The sequence below is a fragment of the Seriola dumerili genome, unplaced genomic scaffold (genome assembly GCF_002260705.1).
Source record: "Seriola dumerili isolate Sdu_G_001 unplaced genomic scaffold, Sdu_1.0 BDQW01000383.1, whole genome shotgun sequence".
Lineage (NCBI taxonomy): Eukaryota > Metazoa > Chordata > Actinopteri > Carangiformes > Carangidae > Seriola > Seriola dumerili.
In genome coordinates, this window is record NW_019174638.1 from 392,933 (window position 1) to 418,510 (window position 25,578).

The 25,578-nt window shown below is 47.0% G+C and overlaps 1 protein-coding gene across 1 annotated transcript in view; it reads right to left on the reverse strand.

Moving 5' to 3' along the window:
* Positions 1-23,802, reverse strand: part of LOC111233284 (disks large-associated protein 1-like) — a 41,007-nt gene extending 17,205 nt beyond the window's left edge. Inside the window, exons 1-4 of the mRNA XM_022761061.1 lie at positions 22,378-23,802; positions 14,760-14,974; positions 12,314-12,509; positions 8,149-8,431 (exon numbers count right to left, since the gene is read on the reverse strand). Coding sequence (XP_022616782.1) covers positions 8,149-8,431; positions 12,314-12,509; positions 14,760-14,974; positions 22,378-23,802 — 2,119 coding nt within the window. The remainder of the gene's footprint in view (positions 1-8,148; positions 8,432-12,313; positions 12,510-14,759; positions 14,975-22,377) is intronic.
* Between the last annotated feature and the right edge of the window lie 1,776 nt (positions 23,803-25,578).

Genomic DNA, 25,578 nt, shown 5'->3' on the forward strand with positions numbered 1-25,578 from the left:
TATCTATCTATCTATCTATCTATCTATCTATCTATCTATCTATCTATCTATCTATCTATAAGACTTTGATTACCATGGCAACAGAGGATAAAAGAGTCTCCAGATGGCCACGATCAGTCACAATAGTCACTGAACAGTAAAGCATTGTATAATATGTGAGTGAGGCCTAAGGAGAAGTCCAGAAGAAAGAAAACTCCTTCACACTCCTTATTGTGTACACTGATCTAATTCTATTATACTGAACATAATAAATACTGATGTTTGCACGAAATGCCATATTTCATTATCCTATAAAATGATATAATCTGAGCCTGATGACGCAGAATAAACACTGCTGCATACAGAAGAGCAGTGACGTCATGTCTGACAGGTTGGAGGCCGTCAAAAAACTGTGACCGGTGTTGTTCAGACTGTTGTCGTTCTGTTGCTCCTGTGTATTAAAGTTTGACCTGATTGCGTGGTTTCACTCAAAGGAGAGAAACTTGAGGTTCTTTCAGAAAAAAACTTAAACTGTCGCCATTAAAAGACGACAGAACATAAAAACACTTAACAGGAAGTGGAACTTTAATTTGTCATATTTCACCGTGGGGACTTCAGCAACATTCATGAACATATCAGTGACCAGACGAGTATCGGCTCCATGGTCAGACTGGGAAAGAAATTCAGCTTCGGACTGATCCACTGGGACCGGCCACACGGACGACACTGACGGAGCCAATAAAGACTTTAAAAACTTTTTGGATGTTTTGACGGTCCACCGGCCGACCGGGATCCGGGCCGGTGGTCCACATGTCCAGTCCACCTGTGCTCTGGTCTCATCTCTTTCTTTGTCTTTTTAATCTAAACACTGTGACCAGATTGTTGTCGTACTGTTGTTCCTGTGTATTACAGTAGTTAAAGTTTGACACTGTGTGATTTCACTCACTGCCGCCATTAAAATAAAAACACTAAACAGGAAGTGGAACTTTAATTTGTCATACTTCACAGTGGGTACTTGGTAAATTAAAGAAAAGATTCAGCAACATTCACTAACATCTAACACTAACGTCTGTCTGTGTCTCTAGTAGTTTTGCTCCTGTTGCATCATGGGACACACTGCAGTAGGAACGAGCTCACTCATGTTGGTCTCCTTTTGGGTAACAAAGAAAAGCTGTTGTCAAAGGCTGAGTGCAGCCAGGACGTTGTGTGTGGAGGGAAAAGTCTGATTCAGTGCCAGACTCTGTGATCTGTGTGAGAAACATCTATTTTTGGTTTTAGTGGGAGTTACACTCTGGAACTTTTTCTTTCTTTTGTCTAACTTTATGTAAAACCAGGCAGGTCCCATTGAGGCGGAGGAACACCTGCAGACATCAGCTGTGTGCAGCTTCATGAAGTCTCTGAAGGTTTTTACGGTTCTGTATCATTGTGCATTTATAGTGACCAAAACTAGTGCTGCAGGACAGAGGTATTGTCATTTAACACTTGTGTTTCTGTGCAGATTAAACACAACAACATACCAAGTGTTTCCAGGTGCTGGCAGGTGCGTATGTGACACTTTCCTGCTGCTTCCTGTCTGAGCCCTGAGCTACGCTAACCACGTCCGGTGACGTAGTATAAAGAGAGACAAAGTCCACGTCAGGAGGAGGAGGTGGTCGACGGATGAACGTGACACACGTGAAACCAGCAGTTTATTGTATATCATAACCATGACGACAAAGATGGTGTAATGTTGAGGAAGATTTAAACCCAAATCTTTTTCCGAACCCTAACCAAACCATGACTGTCATTATAGTAACCATGACAACCGAGGTCCTGTACGCCCGCTGCTGTAGGGGCGCTATTTCAGAAGACACTCCGACGATGGGTCGAATCCAACAGTAGAAAAGAACGACCCGTGTGGAGGTTCAGGTCTGAGGACCGGTTGGACATTGTGTTGCTATAGAGACGCTCTGCACACATAGAGGAACGTGCTCGTCTGGTACAAGACCCAACAAAAATCACATCATCACGATTTTTATATTTCTTAGTAGCTTTAGTAAAATGAACTTAACAAAACACCAGCATGAATCAGCTTCATCAGCGTCAGAGTAAATGTGAGTGGCTGCTCTGCTCCCTTCACCGAGCAGAGCTGGAGACCTTCAACCAGCGAAACATTAACAATAATAACCTGGTCTCAGCTGGTCTCAGAGCTGTAATCTGATGCAGCCTCAATAACAGCGTTCAGCATCATCAGTTCTCTGAGGGTCGACAGCTCCTGTTATTATTAACTCTGGTGGTTGGTCGTAGTTTGTCTCAGTTGCTCCTGTTAGTTTTCACTGTGAATCAAAGTCTGTGACTGTGGGAACTGATCTGACAGCGGACGCCCTCTGAGGCTTGTTCTTTAATAGAAACACATGGTGGCACTTTAACAACGTGCTCCTCCTGCACTCGAAGCATCGAGACAATCGACCTGCAGACAAACACGCCGGACGGATGGAGTGGTCGGTGTGAAGCACGTTGAGATTTTTTGTGCTTTCAAAGGAAACGGATGACGGAGCGGAGAGATGCTCGTGGCGACATCAGACTGTCTGTGCGGTCGACCCCGTCTCCCACACAGGACTGAATCATTTCTACAGTTACATGATCTCTGGCTCATTATACATTCATCCACTGCACTAACGGAGATCAGCACCTTGACACCTGAGACCAGGTTCACATCCAGACCACGTGTGGTTCAGGTTCAGACGACAGCAGCTCTTTGGTTCAGGTTTATAATCTGTAACTTCTCCACATTAAAACGTCTAAAAACATCTGGACCTGTGTTCTGTATGTTGTTGAGTTGAGTTGCAGTTCTTACATTTTGTTTCCATCAATTCTCAAACCAGAGAAATCTGTGACTTTAATCATGGTAACGCTCCGTTTCATTGGTCGCCTGTCGATGACATCATATCCTCTATGATCATGTGTCAGTGTGTTTGTCTGACAGAAGCTCAACATCGACTTTCATTTAGTTTTAAGCCACAGACACTTTTTACACCTCGGTGGTTTTCAGCTCGTTATTTGAACCAGATGATTTTAGTCGTCGGACGTCTGGATCTGAAGTTATCAGAGAAACAAGCCGAGGAAACGTTCGACAGCTCAGCCCCTCGGACAGATCCTGTGTCCGCCACACAGTGTTGGAGAAACACTGATTTTTAAAGTGAAGCTGTTTGATTTGTTGTTGCTCCTGGTTTTAATCCCCTGGTGTGTTTGTTGTGGAGAGGAGGAAACCTCTGAGGATCATTCAGCTGCTGGTGAAAACCTGCTGAACCACCGACACTGAAGGAATCCAAACCAGGAGGCCGTTACTGCACTATATCTTTACATAGAAAATAGTTGTTTTCTGTTGTATTAATGTTTAAAATCTAATTTACAGAACTTTTAATAAACAAGTTGTGAACGTTTCCTGTATTGACCCTAGAGCAGGATGTTGACCCTGAACAGAACCATGACCCAGTTTAATAAAGCCGGAGCCACTACAAGTGGACACTGTGCTGCAACAATAGACGAGTTGTCTGTGAACATCGTAGTGAAACAATCAGCACCAACATTTTTCATGTTATTAGAAACATAATCCAGACGTCATTATGTTCCCTTCAAAATAAATCTGCTGTTGTATAAATCAGCTGCACATGAAGTGATTTCTAGGAGTCTGGTGCTGGTGGCTGTAATCTCTGGAAACCCTGCAGATAAATCAAAGTCGTCATCGCCCTCATCTGTCTGCGGCCTCCTCCGTCTCTTTCCTCTAATGCTGAGAAACTTTGAGCTCTGGCTCGGAGGCAACCTCAGGGCTGAACATGGAGTATGAGGATAATCCTCACTGAGGGAGGTTTTTTACCCTGTTCATTTAAATTCTTCCTCCCCCCTTCTTCCTCGGCGGCGAACACGTCTCCTCTCCCTCTGCTCGCCGGCTTGTCGTGATTCCGGCGTTTCAGCAGAATCTCCAGGCCGCCTCCGGACAGGGTCAGGGCAGCTCATCGCTCGCTTTGTGACGCCTCAGCTGAAAGACGGAGGTTCACTGGGGCCTCTGATCAAACAGGATCCTTCGCCTCTGTCTCCTGGAAGTCGGCGCCCGCGACTGACGAGCGGCGTGAGGAGAAACTGTCTGATCGTCCTACTGCTGCCAGCATAACACACCCTGATCTTCAAATGAACAGTTGGTGGTTGAGTTGCATTGTGGGAAATGTAGGTGCGAGGTATTGTGGAGGGGAAAAAAAGAAAGATGATATCTCTGTTTCTCTTTTAAAGGAGGTTTGCTCCGTTCACTGGTCAAACCTGTTGTGAATCACTTGTTTCAGCCTGATGAAGACTGATGAAGACCACCTGTTCAGGTAAAAGCCTCAACATATAAACACCTCAGTCAGAATTAACAGACACAAACCAGCTGACCAGCTGCAGACAGGAAGTTTAAACCTTTTCATTAAACCGATCCAAAGTTTGTCCACGAGTCATGTACTCATCACTTCTGTAAACGTCTGAGCTAACAGCTAACAGAGCTAACTGAGCTAACACGGCTAACAGCTAACTGAACTAACAGAGCTAACAGAACTAACAGTTAACAGAGGTAACTGAACTAACAGAGCTAACAGAGCTAACTGAGCTAACACGGCTAACAGCTAACTGAACTAACAGAGCTAAAAGAGCTAACAGTTAACAGAGGTAACAGAACTAACAGAGCTAACACAGCTAACAGAGCTAACAGAGCTAACACAGCTAACAGAGCTAACAGAACTAACAGTTAACAGAGCTAACAGAGCTAACAGTTAACAGAGGTAACTGAACTAACAGAGCTAACAGAGCTAACACAGCTAACAGAGCTAACAGAGCTAACAGAGCTAACAGTGCTAACTGAGCAGGACCTGGAGCTGTGTAGCACCTGGTCTCTGAACTAGATGTTCTATGTGAAGCTCTCAGCTGCAGCAGAGCTTCTCCCCACCTCCTCATTTCCTTCACACCTCCTCTCTCCTCATGAGATCTGTGAGAACTTCTGCCCGACTCCCACACATGGAGGACTGAACTGTTTCACACAGGAGACCAGTATAACCTTTATGAGATGCTGATTTCATTAATATCACATGACGCAGAAACTTTTCCTCTCCCTGACTCGTGCGAGTCTCTCAGTGCGGGGTGTGACCTTGTACAGTGACATCTGCAGCAGCTCCACCTCCTGGCGTCTCCTCCGCTCTGATCCATCCATCTCCAGCCTGGCGGAGCGCCATCGGCTCCACTAACCGCCGGCATCAAGGTCGGGTCAATGTCAGCGGCTCCGCCACCTCCGTCCGTGGGTGGAGCCATCACCAGCCACCAGTAAAGTTTAATGCACCACAGCTGGAAGTGAATGGGCTCTGTGTCGCTGACAGCACATGCACGAGCTAACACACATTAACTGTGCAACCACTGAAGCAGACCACACAGGTGACATGGTGCTTATTCCTAAATAAATGAACATGAACAAGCGGTCGGGACGAGAGGCGGGGCTTCAGGTCATATGTCTAACATGACACACGCATCGATACACGCTTCACCGGAAAAGCTCACCAGCATGACTAGCTACTAGTTTGCTTGTATTAGCTGTCTGGTTAGCTTTGTGTGCTATTAGAAGCTAGCTAATTCAAGTGGCAAGTTGTAATATTGCAGAATTATACTGCGGACAAGTGATTTCAACATGTAGCGATCTCAGAGCAGAAACACAGAACACAGTATATGAAAGGGGAGATATTTGGACATAAAGACTTTCTACATCAGGTCATACGACGGCTCGTCTCTCCCGCTCTGCATGTGCATATTAATAAAGTTGTAGGGGCTGATGTGGAGAGAGCCCTGAGCGGCTGACCACAGAACACAGAGGGCTGATGGGAAAGTTGGATGTGTGAGGAAGCAGAGAGAGAGAGAGGCGGTGATTATCTGGGCTTACACAGCTCATCAGTCTGCTCTGCTCCTTAATTCACAATGACCTGATTCAAGTTGATTTTACTATTGAAACTTCTGACTCTCTCTCTCTCTCTCTCTCTGTACTCGTCCTCTCTCATTAACCACAGCTGTCACGCCGCTCTCTCCTGTCGGGGACGTCAGCAGGAATCCTGTCATTAAATCACATGATGAGACGGCTGCACTCATCCAGCTCTGATGGAACTCGCTCTGTCGACACCTGAGTCGAATCATTACATTAATAATAAAAAAGATCTCTGCGGAGGAGCCGCTGACTGAGACTTGGAACAAACTGTCAGACTTCACAAAGTCTGAATTCATCTGTTGCACAAAGCAATTTAGTTCTCGACCGTCTTAAGCCGGACCGTGGTGCAATGAATTCTGGGTAAATTAAGACTTTTTTTTCGAAATACAAAAAAATGTCCGACTGAGGAGCCTCGTCCAACCGCTGAGCTCCGTTCACCCTCAGCGGGACAGGTTTGTCTTTAGGAAGAATTCAACAGTTACAGGAGTGAAGAGGACGGAAACAATGAAAGGAAAAAGCTGATTGGGATAAAAATATTGCAGCGACAGTAAACAGAGTTCATCCCAGCGTCGGCGGGAGCATCAAAGACGTTCAGGAAAGATATAAAAACACGGTGCGAGATGCAGAAACAGAAGAAGAAGAAGAAGCACTGCAGAAATGGTAGTAGAAGAAGAAGATATACGGCGGGCAGTCGCCTCTGTTTCGGGGGATGAACGCTGGACGAGAGAGCGCAGTAACATGACAAGAGGAGAACACAGGTGACATATCTCTGCTGATTGGGTGACAGCCGTGGAAAGCTGGTGGTGTTGGTGATGCTAACGCTATATAACTCATTGTTTATAAAAACAGGAATAAGACTCTGATCAAACGTCGTCTTCGTCCTCGCGGTGAGACGTGGTTTCCTCGTGTTCTCTTGCCTCGTGAATCAGACGAGATCCCATTTGATCCAACACACAGTCGGGACTGTAGACGAGGCCACAATTAAAAAATGCCAAACGAAGCTGCTGACGTCCTGAGGTGATGATTCAGCTCAGCGAGAGCGAGCGTTCACCAGCGCGGTCTGCAGTCATGTGGAAGGAGGAGCTGACCATGTACTGTATGTGTGAGCGTGCACGAGTGGGTAACATATACATACACACTTTGTGTGTACATCTGCATGTGTGTGTGTGTGTGTGTGTCCTCTTAGTTAACTCTATAAGAAGTCCCAGAGGAGCGGTGAATGTAGGTCATCTCCAGCTGAGCGCTGTGAAATGAAGGCAGTCCTCACACAGTCCCCTGAGGGGCCCCGTGCGGCCTGTTCTCCTCTGACTCACACACATGAGGACGGGATTATCTGTGTGAGATATCTGCTGCATTGTTCCAGCGGAGAGAAACTCACAACTGCAACTCTGAGGGTTTTATAATTCCTCCTCCTGTCGTGTGTGAAGAAGCCGCTGAACTACAAACACACATGCTCCCATTTCCACTGTGAAATCTATACGTTTTCATCTGGAGTCTGTCACACTGTAAACACACACACACACACACACACACACACACAGAGAGAGAGTGTTTCCCTCCACAGGGAGTCGTCTCCTCCTGTAATCTACAGAGCTGCAGAGGCCAGATTAAAAACAAGACAATAACTGAACGACTTTTCAACTGATCCCTGTTAAACCAGTGGCCTAGTTTTTTTTTAAAGAGGACCCTGATTGTCATTTTCAAACACACACACACACACACACACACACACACACACACACACACACACACACACACACACACACACACACACGTTACTGCAGCGTCAGACTTACAGGTTTTAAAAGCCGTCTTTTTTTTGTACCAGTCATATTAGATATTGTGCGGCAGCGACATCAGAGCCGCCATGTTTGAAATCACACAGGTGACAATAATGCGCCTCAGTCTCACGAGGCAGAATGAAGTCAGTTGGAAACGGAGGCCAGATAATCGTCAGCTCTCGTCGAGCTGATTCTTCTGACTCATTATATCACCACAGATCTGAATCCTGTTCCCACACCAGCGCTGCGATCAGCCAATGACGGAGCGGCGCCGCAAATATCATGCGAGCAACGTGTAAAGACGTGAGAACACAGGAGAAGTGAGGAAGTCAAAGACAGGAAGAGCGTTAGGGTTCCCTGGAGGAAGTGACATCACGTTCACACTCATCAGTATCATGACATCATCGTCAGTCCTACCTGTGCTGCTCTGGATGGTCCTGACAGTCGTTGCAGACGTGCGCGGCGGCGAGGACGGCAGCAGGAGCAGCGGCCTCCCTCCCTCTCCCTCCTCCTCCCCGGCGCAGCCCTGGTCGATCGCCCTCACGTAGCTGTGGCTCCGCATCCGGAAGCAGCCCGGCATCGGCAGCGTGTCCATGGTGTCCAAGCTGTCCATGGCCGCCTCCATGGCCTGGGACTGCATCTCACTGTACACCTGCTCACACACCTGCTCAATCTGCCCGTTCACCTCCACCTCACTCAGCTGGAGGAGGAGGGGGGAGGGGGGGGGGGCAGACAGTGGAGAGAGTGAGGAGGCTGTTTGTGTTGAACCGTCTTCAACATCAGTGAACTGGAGGTCAGTTTGAGGTCAGACAGATAATCAATAATTACATAACAGCATATCCAAAGATCATCATCACACATGACTGTCAGTCAGAAACATCCATAACAACAATGTCACCACATGACAACATCCAATATGGCCGCCCTGACGTGACGACACAGACAGAAGCGACATTGACGTTGCTGAGCTACACAGAATACATCAGATAAACTTCTTTAACATTAGACAAACAGAGGTCACTAGAGGTCATGAGGTCAAGCTCAACCAATCAGGACTCAGTCTGCACATCAGGTTTAAATCTGATGAAGTTACTGATCAGCGGACTGGAGGGATTTTATTATTATAGTTTCCTTTTGTTTCTTCCATATTTACTTTTCACTGTTTTATTATTGTGATAATAAAGTTGTTGGTTCATATTTCTTCTGCAAACAGAAGCTTTTGGAGTTAAATGACACGTATGAGGACAGCGGCACACAGTCTGACGGACAGGCCTCTGTGATCCTCCGCCATCCAGCTGCTGGAAGCAGGAAGAAGTAAACACGTCTGCTGCTTCCTCCTCCACAACATGCACCAGTCCGCTTTTTATTTCTCATTTGTTCATTTCTGTCATTTCTTAATTTTCCTTGCTCTTCCTGTCCGTGTCCCCTGAGCCTGATCACAGGTCAGCTCTCGCGTCAGGACTGATTTACAGGAGACGGATCGGTTCGTGTCGAGCCGCCTCTGACCGATCCTGTGGTTGGCGTCGGGAGGTTTAAATGATTCACGGCATTGCAGCTGCCGCGCCGCACGCAGCCCCTCCCTCGCAGAGCGACATGTATCATTCATGCAGCTGCTGCGAGGAAACATGATGGCTGAGAATAAAAGTGTCTCCACCAAACTAAAGTCGAGAGTGAACTCACACTGAAGGTGCGCAGTGATTTCACAGAGGTGTGTGTGTGTGTGTGTGTGTGTGTGTGTTCATAGTTATGTTAGTTGACCATGCAGAGGAGAATCAGACAGTTAGTAGAGGTTCACTGTGATGATGATGATGATGATGCTGATGATGATGATGATGATGATGATGATGAAGGGGGAGTGGTGGGGGCAACTAACCAAAGTGGTGCCAACACAATTTAAAGAGCAGATTACCTCGAAACACACGCAGAACGAACGATACGTGTGTTTTCCTGATGGCCGTAGAGTGAGCCAGGTAATCACAGGTGTACAGGTGATTACAGGTGTACAGGTGAGAAACTGCAGGGACACTACAGTGCTGCAGGAAGGACTCACTTCCTGTCCCCTTGTCCTGAAGGTTTGTTGAATGTGACTGAAATAAAGTCTGTGTTTAACTTTCATGTTTTATTCTACGACACAAAACACGTCAGTAAATACTCCACTTTTACGTCTCGGTTGCTAACGAGTGTCTAAACGAGACGACAGAGGTCGTCGGGGACGTTAAACGTCGTCACGTTGAACATGAAGACCGATCTCCTCACCAGTCCACCTTCACAGCCTCGTTGTGTTTATACAAACTGTCTCTGACTGTGAGAGGAAAGGCTTCTGTAGAAGAGGTCAGAGCTAAACCAAACTACAAGCTGAAGGTAAGAGAAGTCATGTGATCGTGGTGTAGTTGGTTTATAGCCTAGCATTAGCTTGTTACTTTTGCTGATTGCACTGAGGCTTCAAACATCATAAAGTGATGTTCGTTAGTGAAGATGATCCTGCTGAACTAAACCTGTCAGGATCAGAAACTACTTTATTTTCTCTAATAATCCAAAGGTCAACGTTAAAATCCCATCAGCTGTTTGTGAACCAGGGTGAAGCTAACGAGTTATCCTCTACATTACTATCAGTTACAACAGCTGCTTTTCTATGAATAAATATTCAAAGAGGAGCGAAATGGAAATGTCATTCTCTGTTTTTCTTCTCGTCCATAAACACTCGCTCCGTCAGGATATAAATCTTCACAGCTTCATCTTTAATAAAAGCTTCAGTATTTACCGCTGAGCTCTGGAGCAGTTGTTCAAACCAGACGAAATATTTGACTTCGTTGGGGACTATTTTCAGCGGCGGATTAATCTACTTTTTGGAGCTGTAGTGGTGTGTGTGTGTGTGTGTGTGTGTGGGACTGAGTTTTAATAGCTTGTAAAAACAGTGGAGCTCTGTGGCTCAGAGGAGTCAGGTACATCAGGCAGTGACACACACACACACACACACTCTCTCTCTCTCTCTCTCTCTCTCTCTCTCTCTCTCTCTCTCTCTCTCACACACACACCACCAGACGTTCCCCTGGAGGAAACACCTGCAGTGTGATGGATGGAAACATGGCTGTGATCCTCAGTACAGGCCTCACAGTGCAGACCTGGAGTCAGACAGGATTTGAAACCATTTCCAAACAAAGGACCAGAGCTCTGCTTCATCAGTGAGGTCAGCGGTGGAGCACAGGTGTGTCTGGAGGCAGGTACGCTGTGGTCTACACTAACACAAACTCCTGCTTCAGACAGACACCCACACTAAAGACGTGGGGCTGCAGCAGTGACATCACATTTTGACACTGAAAACAACTGAACTGAGAAAGGAAATGAAACTTGTATTGGCACTGAAAAAGGTTCCAGTAGTTTTTGTATCACGTCTTTCAGTGTCAATCTTCAGGTTATTTCTTCATGTCTGTCTTTTTTAACGTCGTCACTATTTTTCAGTCTCACTGGTTTTAGTTGTTTCTACTGACAAGACATCACTCTCTTCCTGTCAAACCCATGAGCCCTGTAATCTGGAACTGACTGACTGACTGACTGAGTGACTGACTGACTGAGTGACTGACTAGCTGACTGACTGAGTGACTGACTGACTGACTGACTGACTGACTGAGTGAATGAGTGAGTGACTGAGTGACTGACTGGCTGAGTGACTGACTGAGTGACTGACTGAGTGACTGAGTGACTGACTGAGTGACTGAGTGAATGAGTGAGTGAGTGACTGAGTGACTGACTGACTGACTGACTGAGTGAATGAGTGAGCGAGTGAGTGACTGACTGAGTGACTGACTGACTGAGTGACTGACTGACTGACTGAGTGAATGAGTGAGTGACTGAGTGACTGACGAAGATATTATGCCTCTTCTAACTTTCTCTCTGATCATGTTTCAGTAAATCCAGCTGAAGTCACAGCTCAGTCTTTGACTTTCATTTCTGTGTTTGGTGATTTTGTGTCAGACGACGTCGTGGTTATAAAATCAGGATTTGATCAGAGGCGGTCCAGACAGACACCAAGTTTAGACCTGGTCTTGTTCGGTACATACCATATGTTTGTATTTGAGGCTGTCTGATGGTTTTTAGAGCGCAGCCTCTGAAGCAGCTTTAACACCAGAGAACAAACCTCTCTCTCCATTACTAATATGATCAAAAGCTCCAGTACCAACAAGTAAGAGGACCTTGAGTTGAGACTGTTTTGTCAACAGCTATAAGGATTATGGTAAATTTGTGTTCTGTATAATCAATAATGATGATATCTTAATAAGGTTTGTGTTGAAAAACAGTGACTCTGACCCTTAAAGACAGTGAAATGGAAAAAGAACAGCTGGTCCGACATGATGTCAGGACAGCTCATCTCTCACACGAACCAATCACACCAGATACGAATAAATAAGTAGAACAGCGTTAAGTTCCAGTTTGTCAGTCAGGTGTGGACCACAAGCCACAAACTCCATTTCACACGAAAATGGTTTCAAACAGCGTCACGTCGCTCCAGGCCTGAGTGTCGGAGTGTGTCTGTGACTGGGTGGAGCAGACTGTGGGTACAAAGGCAGCGGTGTTGGCAACCAACCTGACTGATGGTGCTCATGGCCCTCATGTAGCTTTCATTGCGTGAGCGGTATTGGGGTGAGGACAGCAGCGATTTGGGGTCGAGGAGGGTTTTGGGGTCCAGGGTATCCAGGCTTCTATTGATTGAAACCTCACTCACCGCACGCAGGTAACTGTGGCTCCTGATCTGCAGTTTGGGCGAGTGCTCTGTCGAAATCCTGCAAGAGGGACGACATGGGCGGAGAGTTACTCACATCGTACTCTGTCCACGTTACACAGAAAACCAGCTGCAACATGCACAAGGTCATTTATGATCCACAGAGTCTCTGCTGTGACAAATCTGTGTCATACAATCAGATCTACAGTCAGACGCTTCCTGGTCTGCAGCAGCTCGTGGCTGTGGAGACGTCACAGGAAGCTTTTTATCTTTATACTATAAAACACATAGTTTATATGTGACAGTGATGAAAATGACCCACATACATGACAGCATGTTCAACTTGAGCTAATGCTAACAATGCTAGCTCTAATGAAACATTAAAGCAGAATGTAGTTCATTTAAAGCTCCATCCAGTCTAAAGGTATGATTGATTATAATGATTATTGATTGATTATATATCAGGTCTAGGTTCTATATTAATACTGTGAAAGTATCAAAGCCTCAGTCCACAGAGAAATGCACACAGCCTGTATTCAGAAACTGAGCCTTAAAACCAGCCGTCAGGACTTCTGGAACTTTGTGATGTCACAACAAAGCAGTCACCAAGCCCCGCCCACCTGGACCCACCATCCAAACCTTGCAGGATTTGGTTTCTCTGAGTGTTTTTACCTGAAATCTGCTATATTTTTATTGGATCACTCAGAAAACAGTCAGCCAATCAGAAGAGAGGCTCAGAGCCTCCTCTCTTCTGATTGGCTCACCGACCTGTTGTTACTAGAGCTCCAGAGAGAAGCCTGAGAGAGGAGATGTAAAACTACACTGAGATGGTTTTTATATCTTCTGATGGATCAACACTTCAAATAAAACACAGAAGAAGAAGAAACATGGAGCTTTAAATGAATCTGCACTTGTATATTAATACATAGAAAAGGTTTTTATATTTCATACACATAGTTTTTTTCTGTACTCGTCATAACGCTCCACAGTCCAGTGGGATCTGATTATTGATTGTGTGGTTTTAATAACTGGCTGTGTGGACTGAACACATGGTAAACACCAGTTTCCTCTGTGCAGGTTCAGGACTCCTCCCACACACGTGTAGAATCAGGATCGTCCAACTACATGTATGTAGTCTCTCTGAGGACACGGGTCCGTCTGTGTCACACGCTTCAAATCAAACTGCAGAGACAAACATATGATGGTGTCCTGGAAGCAGAACGCCATGAAGGAAAGCAGCTTAGTTCAAGTTTATAGATGATTGATTTTTTAATCAAAAACAGATTGGGAACAGCTGACCAGATGATGAAGATGAAGAAGACAACTCAATCCTAATGTGTAAAAACTTTCTACTAAAGGAAGAGAGTCTGTTTGTCACAGCTTCAGTCGATAATGTCTCAGTCACATGTTGATGATGCTTTTTCATTTCATGCCGGTTCTCCTCTTTTCTCCTCCTCATTCTTTTTCTGTTCTTTTCCTCTTTTGTGTGTGTGTGTGTGTGTGTGTGTGTGTGTGTGTGTGTGTGTGTGGGCAGGTCTATACATGTGTGTGTTTGACACAGTGAGAGCAGACAACAGAAAAAGCCGAGCTGCAGCCCGAGTCCCTCGACTCCTCACTGTAATTACTCTCAGTATTTAGAGCTGAGAGCTTAATTAGAGGAAGGTGATATTTCTGTCTTCAGACTGAGATTACACCTGTCGGACCAGACGGGAGTCGCTCCGACACGTTCAGGGCACCCTGAGTCCGCCATCAAAGATATTAGTAGAAATACATGTCACACAATGTCAACGCTTAAACGATAAATTGTAATGTCTACCGACAGTCTACATGTGAGGCGTTTAGGGGACATCAGTAAATTGTAGCATCTACAGACAGTCTACATGTGAGGCGTTTAGGGGACATCAGTAAATTGTAGCATCTACAGACGGTCTACATGTGAGGAGTGAATGTGGGGCATTTAGGGGACATCAGTAAATTGTAGCATCTACAGACAGTCTACATGTGAGGCGTTTAGGGGACATCAGTAAATTGTAGCATCTACAGACAGTCTACATGTGAGGCGTTTAGGGGACATCAGTAAATTGTAGCTGAGGCGTTTAGGGGACATCAGTAAATTGTAGCATCTACCTATAGTCTGCAGTGGGGGGGTTCTGGATTTTAACGGGCTTATTTGTCTGCGCCCCCCCAGAGTGTGACATCAGCTGCAGGACGTCAACACGCTGTGTGGCGTTCAGGACAGTCTGTATAAACTATGAACTGTCATTAACACACACATGGTGCTGAGCTTCGTGGACAGAGAGTGAAGTCTTACTGTAGAGTGGTCATCTCAGTCAGAGACGGCTGTGTGGCTTTCAGGTAGCTGGCCCGCCGCGCCTGGATCTTGGGGGAGGGTTTGGGACTCCCGTCGGAGTCTCCGCTGTCGTCCTCCGCCATGGCTTTGACGTAGCTGCCGCTCCTCATCCTCCGACAGGGGATGTCGTCCTCCTTCCCCAGAGGAGAGAAGCCGCTCCACTCATCCTGAGGAACCTGGTGACCCGGCAGAGAGGACAGAGACACGGCGTCAGGAGGATCCACGCCGCTGCTGTCCGAGTCCCAGCCACCAAACTGGCTTCCTACACTGTCCTGCCGGTACATGGAGGCCGTAACACACAGCGGACATGCAGCACAACACCAACACAACGTCTAGCTCCACAAACACAGACTGGACTTAAACTGATGGCTGGTATTTCTCTTCACCATCACTCTCTCTCTCTCTCACACACTTCCACTCACACTGCTGAGGGACAGTGTCGGCTAATTAGCATGGAGCAGGATGTGTTCGGCTCTGAGATTTCTCTCTGGCTAATTCACACATCTGCTCTCCAGGAGTCAGCTCAGTTCACCAGCACACAGGAGAGCGTGTGTGTGTGTGTGTGTGTGTGTGTGTGTGCTTTGTAATATGGTGTAAGATGTTCTACTGACAGTAACTGCATGAGCACATGAACAAATCCACGTAAAGATAAAGCAGCTTTCACGGTTTTCAGAAGAGACTTAAAAAGCCCGTTCACCTGAATAAAAAAAAAAAAAAATGCAAAATGAAAACTCAAATTAAAAGTCAGATATCTTTGATTAAATGAGTCCAGGTTCTGTCTCTTCTTCGGGACAGTGGCAGTAAAAAACCAAGACTTCTAAAACTCTAGCTGCAGCTGAGTTTCTCAAAAGGCCCCTGAAGTTTTCTGAGTGATCCAATAAAAATAAAGCAGATTTCAGGTAAAAACACTCAGAGAAACCAAATCCTGCAAGGTTTGGATGGTGGGTCCAGGTGGGCGGGGCTTGGTGACTGCTTTGTTGTGACATCACAAAGAGGCTTTGATACTTTCACAGTATTAATATAGAAGCTAGAGCTGATCTATAATCACACTACACATGGACACAGACCTTTACACTGGATCCACACCTGGATCAGTCACAGCCATTATTAATGTTATTAGTGTCACCTGTGTGTGATGAGCCAAATGTCAGAGAGAGTCTAGATCACTTCATCCACTTCTCTGAGTCACTGAATCATAGGAATGAGTCCAGATCCAGATCCAGACTCAGGCTCCTGAATCCTCACAGTCAACAACAGAGTGTTAAACTGTGATGTCAGGATCTGCATCTTATACATACAGGCCGCTCCAGCTCGTTATCCTAATTAGCCACACCTTGTGAGCCTGCTCGCCCAGCTGGAGTGACTCCAGTCAAACCGGTGAGAGTTTCCTGCCTCAGACTGGAGGCCAGAGACACTCTGACAGACAATAACAGAGACAGACAGCAGGAGAGCTGCACCACTACTCTGACTAATTACATGTGAATCACTGAGGGAACAGATCTGCTGGGATAAATGTCTCTCGCTCTGTGTGTGTGTGTGTGTGTGTGTGTGTGTGTGTGTGTGTGTGTGTGTGTGTGTGTGTGACGTCAAAGAGACACAAATGAGCAGTTTGGCTATAAAAAGCGAATGCGGGGAAAGGACCAGCTGCAGCAGCATCAGCAGCGGCTCTCACCCACGCACAGGCCTCACTTCCACTGCAGCTCCACACTCACGGTGCCGTAGCTGAGGAGCGGTGGAGCGGTGGGGCAGTGGGGCGGTTCACTCCGTCGTCAGGCCGAGGCCGTGTGTCCGAGACGTATAAAAAAACCAATAATCTTTAAGAAGCGAGCGTCTGTGCGTGCGACACTCACGGTGTCTCAGTGTGAGTACAGTAGATCTGCACGCAGCATCCACTGTGTGTTTCATATCACGGCCTGTACATTGTTTCCGTGGCAACACTTGGCTGTTTTGATGGCTTCAGGCGGCAGCGTTAGAAATAACAGGTACTGTGTGTGTGCTGCCGAGATGCTGGAGATAAGAAGAGAATGATTTGCAGATTGAGTGGGGGGAGAAAGTTTCTGTGAAAGCGCTTCACTGCTGTTTACACCTCCACCCTCCGTCTGATCAGCTGTTCAAACGTCACTCAACATGTCCTCACTGTTCTCTCCGTGTCCACATCATGATCACCATGGTTACCGCATCTTAACTGTAAGCAAACCTTAAAGACTGTAAAACCTCTACACAGCCATCACCGTGGCAACAAACGAAAGTGATGAGATGTTACACGATAAAACCCAGTGAGGTCCATCTACAGAGAATCAGCTGATGGGGTGGGGGGCAGCGCTGCTCCACGGTACAGGAAGAACAGAAGAGAAAAGAAACTAAAAAAGTAAAGAAAGAAAAGAAGAGAGAGGAAAAGAAAAGAAAGAATAGTTTTACTGCTCATGGACTCGGCTCGTCTCTTATCTCCAGTCTGACTGACAGATCAGAGATCAGCTCTCAGGTCTGTTTCAAAGACTCTGTCCTGACTCGTTGGTTTGTGAACGTGCTGCTGTGTGTGACTTTAGCGGCACCCCTTCACAATAAGACTCCCCTTATTAAGGCTTTATAAATGGTTTATAATCAGGTCATTAATTCAGCTGTTAACACTTTATAAATCATAAATAGACATTTATAAACAAGTTATAACATTGTTTTCATTCATTGATGCAGGCTCACTATTTGACAGGATCAAGTTAATGCTTATTACTCATTAATCGTACTAATGAAATACTGTCATTTATAACTGGTAAAAGGAGCTTTATTGTAAAGTGTAAAACACATCATCATTTACTAATATGCCAAACTTTCTGACGCTGGTTCTCTGCAGCAGGTACGAACGCTGATGATGGAGAAAACGAGATGAGGCTGAGCAGTAAAGATACATGTGGGCTCACTATTTGGCAAGCAGCAGGTCACCATAACCGGTTATGAATGATTTATAAAATGTCAACAAGCTAATCAACAAACTAGTTATAAACCATTTATAAATCCTTTATACGTGGGAGTCTTATTGTGAAGTGGAACGCCACTTCCTGTCAGATTCAGGATTTGACTTCAGTACTGGCGAATAAACGTGTGTGTGACGGCTGAGGACACACAGACGCACCGTCTCCTGCCCACACAGGTCCACTCCTGAAACACACCGCACTTCCCATGATCCCATTTGTGCCTCTCATGTGGCCTATTACGTTACCACGGTAACCACCACTTTCTCTCAAAGATCATTAACTGGCTTAAAAAAAATCTGTTTTGTGGTTGGGAGGACGAAGAGTCGGAGCTGATGTTTCCTCTGGGACCTGAACTGCTGAGCTTCCAGATGTTATTCACTGTGGAACATCTGTACATCCAAACTCTCAGACCTCTTCACCCGACTCCACATTATCCCGACAGTATCAAGGCAACAGGTGAACTGTGTGTGTGTCATACGTGTGCTGTATAAAAGAGTCCCACACACACACACACACACACACACACACACAGACACACACACACAGTACAGACAACAGGGAAACAGCGGTGGTGCTGGGGAGGTGCTTTAACTCTTAGAGAACAGGATGAACTTCGTCTGACTCCTCAGTGGTTTATTGTCGTAGCACTGAAAGCTCCACTGAGGAGAAACCTCTGGACCAGATCTGAATCTTGGACTGGGACGCGTCACGTCCACGGCAGAGTCTGTCCAATCAGAGCGGCTCGAGGGCGGGACATCAGTCCTACTCTCTGATTCGACACAGAACTACACTGAAGGACCTTATTCCTCCGCCGGGGAAATTAGTCCGACGATGAAGGAGTGAACTCGTGGCGACTGTGTGTATATCCGCTGAAGATAATTTGACTGATTTTTTAATTATTCATTGACACGTCCGTCACTTCAACCGCCGCTTCTTAAAGTCCCTGATAAGGAAACGCAGCAACTCCTCCAGCGTCCGATACGACCCACAGGAGCGTGTCCTGAAGGCCATGGCCAGCGTTCTGGACCTCGGTTGTCATGGTTACGATAGTGAACATGCAGACTGCGCGGGGAGCTTTGTGTAACGGACCTTTGTAGCCATGGTTACAATAGTAAATGCTCACGGTTTGGTTAAGTTTAGGAAAAAGATTTGGGTGATTTGGGTTAAAATACTGATCTTCGTTGCCGTGGTTACAACATAAACTGCTACCTTCACTTGGGAATTGCGGGCACACCAGACCTCGGTTGTCATGGTTACAATAACACACATGCAGACTGTACTGATCTACCTTCGTCGCCATGGTTACTATAATAACGCTCATGGTTTGGTTAGGTTTAAGAAAAAGATGGCGATTTCCGCAACATTACACCGTCTTTGTTGTCATGGTTACAACATAAACAGCTAGTTTCAGGTAGGAATCAAACACCGCTCTCCTGCGTCCTCCTCCTCACGTGGACTTTGTCTCTCTTTATACGACGTCACCCACATTTTTTCCCTTCGCTCCTGTCATCGTCACTACGGCCACTAGGTGTCGCCTAGCAACAAAACGTAACTACGGGTCATGACGACCTGCCGCACAGACGACCTGTGGGCTCGTTCGTCGCGGGAGGACAGACTCAAACCTCTGGTGCGGTCCTTTAAGCTTCCCGCTCTCGTCATGTGATCGCTGTTAGAGAGAGAGGAAGCTAATGAGCTCAGCTGGAATCAATAAACTCAAATCCTCTTCTAATCTTAATTGTGTTGAATTACACTGGGCAACTGCCAGAGACTCTCAGCCTCTTCTACTTCCTGTGCGCTCTGTGGTTAAACACCTCCCCGACACTTACACAGCACTTCAAAGAGCGGCACAGCACAGCGACAACAAGCCGGCGACACACAGACCGAGGAGAGAGCTGGCAGAGAGGCAGGAGGGGAAGCACTACTAAATTAAAAATGAAGTCTACAAACAGGAGAGGATGTTGTTCTTCATGAGTTCATGTCATCACCTAGCATTCAGAGAGTAAGGCTGCTACTGGCTCTGCACTTACTTCTCTCTTCAACTCAAAAGGAGGACAGAGGAGGAAGAGGAGAAGGAAGAGGGAGGCTCTCCAAACCAAGAGGAAGTAAAGGAGGTGGAGGTGGGTTGGTGGGTTGGCTGGGTGGCGCGGGGGGGAGGGGGGGTTGGGTTGATAGGAAGCGTGGGGGTGAGTTGGGTGAGTGAAGAAAAGGCGGGAGGGGGGAGGGGGAGTGGTGGAGAAGAGGGAGGAGGTGGCAGTGGGGTTCTCCGGAGATCAGAGTAATAGACTGGTGATAAGGAGCAATGTTCCCTCTAAGGCTGTGGACGCACTGCGACCTGACGCGACCCCCCCCCGCCCTTGACGATGGAGGCGGCGGGACCAGGTCTCCGTCTGATCTGTTTCACTTTTCCTAAACGATCCTGTTTCCTGTTGCTCAGTAAATTTGAGATCTAGAAATCAGAGGATTCAGCAACAGCCTGGAGTTACAGAGCGAGAGCTCTCGCCGTCGTTTCGTCTTCAGTGGCGACGCTTAGTGACCAGAACCTGAGCATCTTTAAGCGTGGTGCTCACACAGCCTCACACCGCTGCACTGCAGCTCCGCAGGAAGGTATTAGCTCGCTAATTAGCTCGCAGACTAAGCAAAAAGTAAATGTAATCAACGCTAGCATCAGCTGACTGATGAACAAACTCACACCTGTCAGGTGACGTCACCAAACACCAGCTGATAGAGGAACTTCCTAACCTACAGCGCTATCTTAACTGTTGGGTAACCATGGTAACTAGTGTTAGGGAGGGAGGGGGGGGGAGAAGCCTTTACAGACCTGAACCGTGTGCTGTGGTTTGATGAAGACACTAACTCTAATCTAAATGTGATGAATAAATGATTTTAAAATATTAATATTTGTTTCAATCGTTTCACTTTTGATTCTTTTGTGTTTGTTTGATTGTTTGACGGAAGTAAGATTGTGATGTACAGAAAGAAGAACTGAACACACCTACTGGTAATTCATATAGTAATGTGAAAGTATTTCAAACATATTTCCTATTAAGTCCTAAAGGATTTGCAGGATTTTATTATTATATTTTATATTATTTTCTTTGGAAAAGTGAAAATCCTGAAGGGCCAATCAGCTACGAGCAGCTGCGGAGAGGCGTGTTTTGTTTGGTTTTTATGCTAAAGGAGATTTTCAGAGTGAAATCTCGTGAGCTGAGAAGAGTAACAGAGTGTTTAGGATTTCCTAACCTGAGATAAGTCGGGATTTATTCCCGTAACAGCAAATCAGATCCTCTTCCTGTCGTCACCTCAGACTGTGATACAGCTCCTCTGGACTCCGGGCTCCACACAGCTCTGGGTTTGTTAAGTCTTTTAACAAAACACAAGTAATCAGCTAGCTGTCCATTATAACACATACAGCACCTAGCATAATACGCTAATTAAAGCTGAAATCATTTGCTGATTCATTGATCGCCAAACAATTTTGACAGCTGATTGAACGTTACAGTAATTTATCTTTGAAAGCATCAAAGTTTCTGTTTCCAGCTGCTCAGACCTGATTGGATGATTTGACTGAACATCTTTGATGACGTCACCTTGAGCTTTAAAACTGTGAACGCTAACGTTTCAGTGTTTTTATATTTCAAATAATTAGTCAAAAAATAATTGACGTTAATCGATAATGAAAGCACCTGTTGGCTGTAGCTCTAATGCTGATTAATATACGATCTCCACCAGATCAAAGGATTTAAATACATTTAATGAAACGCCTCCACAATAAAAGCATCCACTGGTCTGTGATCCTGATTTTATATGATGATGATATATTGAAATATTGTGGGAATGATCTGAAAGCCTCATATCAGCAGCTTCAGTGTGTCCCCAGCCTTAGACAGTGAGATCCAGTCATGGAGAATCTGCAGTTTTCATTCCAACCAAACACTGAAGCCACACGGGGGGGGGGACCAGATCCACGGAGCCCTGGCCCAGATGTTTGGGTGAGTGCCGTCTGCTCTTAGATCTTAACACAACTGGATGGGTGTGATCTCTGGATCAGGAGGTGCTGAGTTTTCCCAGAATGCCTCAGTGCCTAAACTGCTGCAGTGGAGCCCCAGAACACCTGTATAATTAAAGACTTGTTAAGAGCAGAGAAGTCGATATACGAAGACAGACGTTATATTATTCATTCACTGTGACTTGTTAGTAACATTAGCAAGCGGTAACCATGGGAATCTTTGCTAAGCAACAGATGGGTGATGATGCTGAGGATGTTGGCATCGGGATAACCTTAAACCACCTGGTCTTTGCTGCTAAACTAGCACCTCATCACCTGTGTGACTGTAAATGATTAAGCAGCTGTGCCCGTCCCGGACCCCCGTGGCTGAACCCTCACTAAACTGCATCCCTCTCGCCGGTCTGCTCCGTCCACCTGGAGCCGCACCTGTTCGGTGACATCGTGTTTGGTAGGACTGAAAACCTGAAGCGTCTCAGGACTGGAAACCACTGAGTTAGAGGAAACATTGGTGAGGAAAGTAAGTCGTGGAGAAAAGGGGGTCAACAAAGGGGGGAGGGGAGTGAATCGACTGGTTTTGGATGGGAGTCGGTGAGGGATTATTTACCTGTAAGAAATGGCATGAGCGCTCCTGCTGCTGACTGCCCTTAGATTTGACTAGAGCTCTATCTAGGTTTAGGTTACCGGATCCTGCGCCGGCTCGTAGCTGGTTGTGGCTGCTGTTGTTGGTGTAGACCTCTCGGGCCCTGCTCACCGTTAGGCTCGACGACCACGCCCCTTTCTTCACAAGGGGCCCGTCCACGAGACCCAGCGGCAGCAAGGGGCCGCCTCCTCCACCGATACCGCCGCCGCTGTTATTGCTGCTACCACTAACGGGCACACATGCCGACGACGCCGCGTACTTCACGTCGTTGTTGCTCCGGGAGGCTTTAAGTGCAGGGTGGTGGTGCGTGTGGCCATGGTGCGCGTGGGTGTGTGTGTGCTCGTTGAGTGTGCCGTAAGGGTCCATCATGAAGTACTGCTGGGACTGCGAGGAGGAGAGACCGGGGAGGGGAGTCTGCGGGAACTTGTCGGGGTTGTTGCCAAGGTACCGGCCCATCGTCATGGCGATGGGCGAGGGGGAAATGGAGGGCGAGGGTGAGGGTGGAGGTTGGTGGTGGTGAGGGTGGTAGAGACACAGCTCCCGTTCCAGGTTGTCATCGGAGCTCCAGTAGCCGGAGCCCGGAGCGGACGCGGAGCCGTGGAGCTGGTGGTGGTGGTGGTGGTGGCTTCGATGCTTGGGCTCCGCTGATCGACAGCGCTCGCGGCTCTTGCTGCGCTTCCGGTGGCGCGCTCCCACCGGTGGAGCTTCCCCCTCTGGGCTGGCCCTTGAACCACCACCACCACCTGCTCCGCCACCACCACCACCATTAACGCTCCCGTTATTGGCCCCCTTGGAGGACTGCGTGTGGTGTGGGCCCTCCAGTGAGTGTGACTTGGTGAAGAGTTTCTGGACCGAGTGGACCAGGTGGCGGATTCTCCCCGGGCTGTCATTGTTGTTGTTGTTGGCCCCCATCCCCCCACTGTGGGCCAGCACTCCTCGTTTGTACTGCAGTGTGTGATAGCCGTCTCTGGAGAAGGACGGCTGACGCTCAAACGGGTCCGCAAAGTTTGCTGGGACCCGGGTGGGCGTTTTACCTCCATAGCCTCCTCCAGCTCCTCCTCCTCCTCCTCCTCCTCCTCCCCCTCCTCCTACATATGGTACCATGGCCATACACTCATCCTTTACCTCAGGATGGTGAGACGAGGAGGTGGAGTGGCACCTCCGAGGGAAGGTTCCATAGGGGACGATGCTGTTGCTGTCGGAGGGGTACGAGGTGCGCTGAGCGTTGTAGTACGGCAGCTCGGCCGGATGCGGCATGGGGATGGGCACCGGCATGTCCATCTGACTGATCAAATATGGCTTGCGGTCAACATGGTGACCCAGCGGATCATACGACGGCTCATAGGAGACCACGTGATGGTGACTCCGACTACTGGACAGGCCCTTCATGACAGGGAGAGGGATGGGTGGATGGAAAGAGGAATGATATGGATGAGAGATGCCGGGCGGGCCTGCGGTCAGCGGAGGGCTGCAGGAGACTGTCCCTGAGAGGAGAGCTGCAGACTCTGGAAGACAGGGAGAGAGAGGAGCGACAGGAACAACAGTTAATGCAGGAAGGCCACAAGTCCAACATAAACAGACCCTGAGAGCGACAGTGGACACGGCCCACTGGCTTTAATTACATGATATTAGCGCTGTAGATGTCCAGACCGTCCCTCCAGGATTGTTGCGGCTGAAATAACTGATTTCACAGCAGCTTTTCTTAAAAGTTACAATGTTTTTAGATGTTTGTTTTTTTTGCAATGAATCTGCAGGAGAAAATAAAAATCATAAAAACTGTCCCTATCATCAGTAAAAATAATAATTCTATGCGTGATTGACGTTTGGAAATCAATTAATGCACCTTAAATGTCAATTTGGCAACATCCACCATTTCATTGGTTTTTATCAGCTTCTACGTGACGGACGCTTTAGTGGCGATCGGATCTTCAGCATCAGCTGGATGTGTGACCTGTGGCTCCGGCAGCTTCACGTCTAGGTACAAACCCAGTTCACGCCACTTTCGTGCAAATTGGTTAAACTCACGGGAAACTGTGATGATTTGTTTTTTGATTGAACAAAAAATGCAGAATTCACGAGGACTGGTTGAATATGCGTCAATTATTGCGATCACGACATCGAGGTCGATAAAATTCCCTGCCGGAGGATGAGTGACATCACAGCAAGCCCCCCCCCTCCCCCAGAGACTCACCTCTCTCTGCTGGTCTGAGGTCGTATTCGCAAATATACATCTTTTTCATGTGATCATTATCTCAGACCATGTTAGCTGTTAAACAAGCTAGCACGCTAACTGCAGCTGGAGACAGCAGTCCTTGTTCCTCAGTTCTCCACCTGAGCAGAAGGCTCTGTGTCCAAGCAACCACAGTCATGTGATCACAAGTTCAAGGTCAAGGTCGGTAATAATATAATCTTCTATAGCCCCACCCACAAAGAAAGCGACATCATCATACCTGCACAGGTAATAAGTCTATATTCAGCAGAGCCATCACAGTCTGTAAGCACAGTGTAATGTTGTACTACACAGGGTGACAACACACACACACACACACACACACACACACACACACACACACACACCAGGATAATGAAACACACTTCAGAGCATCAGTGTTTCTATTGGTCAAAGCTGAATCAAGGTGAACTCTGACCTGCAGGTCCACCTGAGCCGACTGGAGACGGAACAGGAAACACCGCTGAGTGGAGGATGGAGGCTCTGAGCGGCTCCCATGGTAACCAAGAACAAGCTGTTGCTCGGGGCAACACCAAAACCTCTAAATCCCTGGAACCAATTTAGAACGTGGGACCGGAGTCTACATTCATCTGTTGCACAGAGCAGTTTGGATCTTGACTGTCTTAAACTGGACTGTGGTGCAATGAATTCTGGGTAAATTATGGCCGACTGAGGAACTGCATCAAACCTTTTACTTTGGAAATTCAGCAAAGAGCGAAACAATGAAAAGGAAAATGTGATTTTGGTCTCTTCCCTTTTTTAGTTTTTGGTTGCTGCTGCTCAGCGCAGGTGTCACTGATTGTTACCATGGTAACATTGGTCTTAGGCCTGAGTTAGCCTGGCGGTAAGGTGTCTAGTGTTTCAGGCTTACAATGAGTCAGTCTTTATGTTTGTGAAACGGTCTGACTGACATTAGACTGGACCAACACCACAGA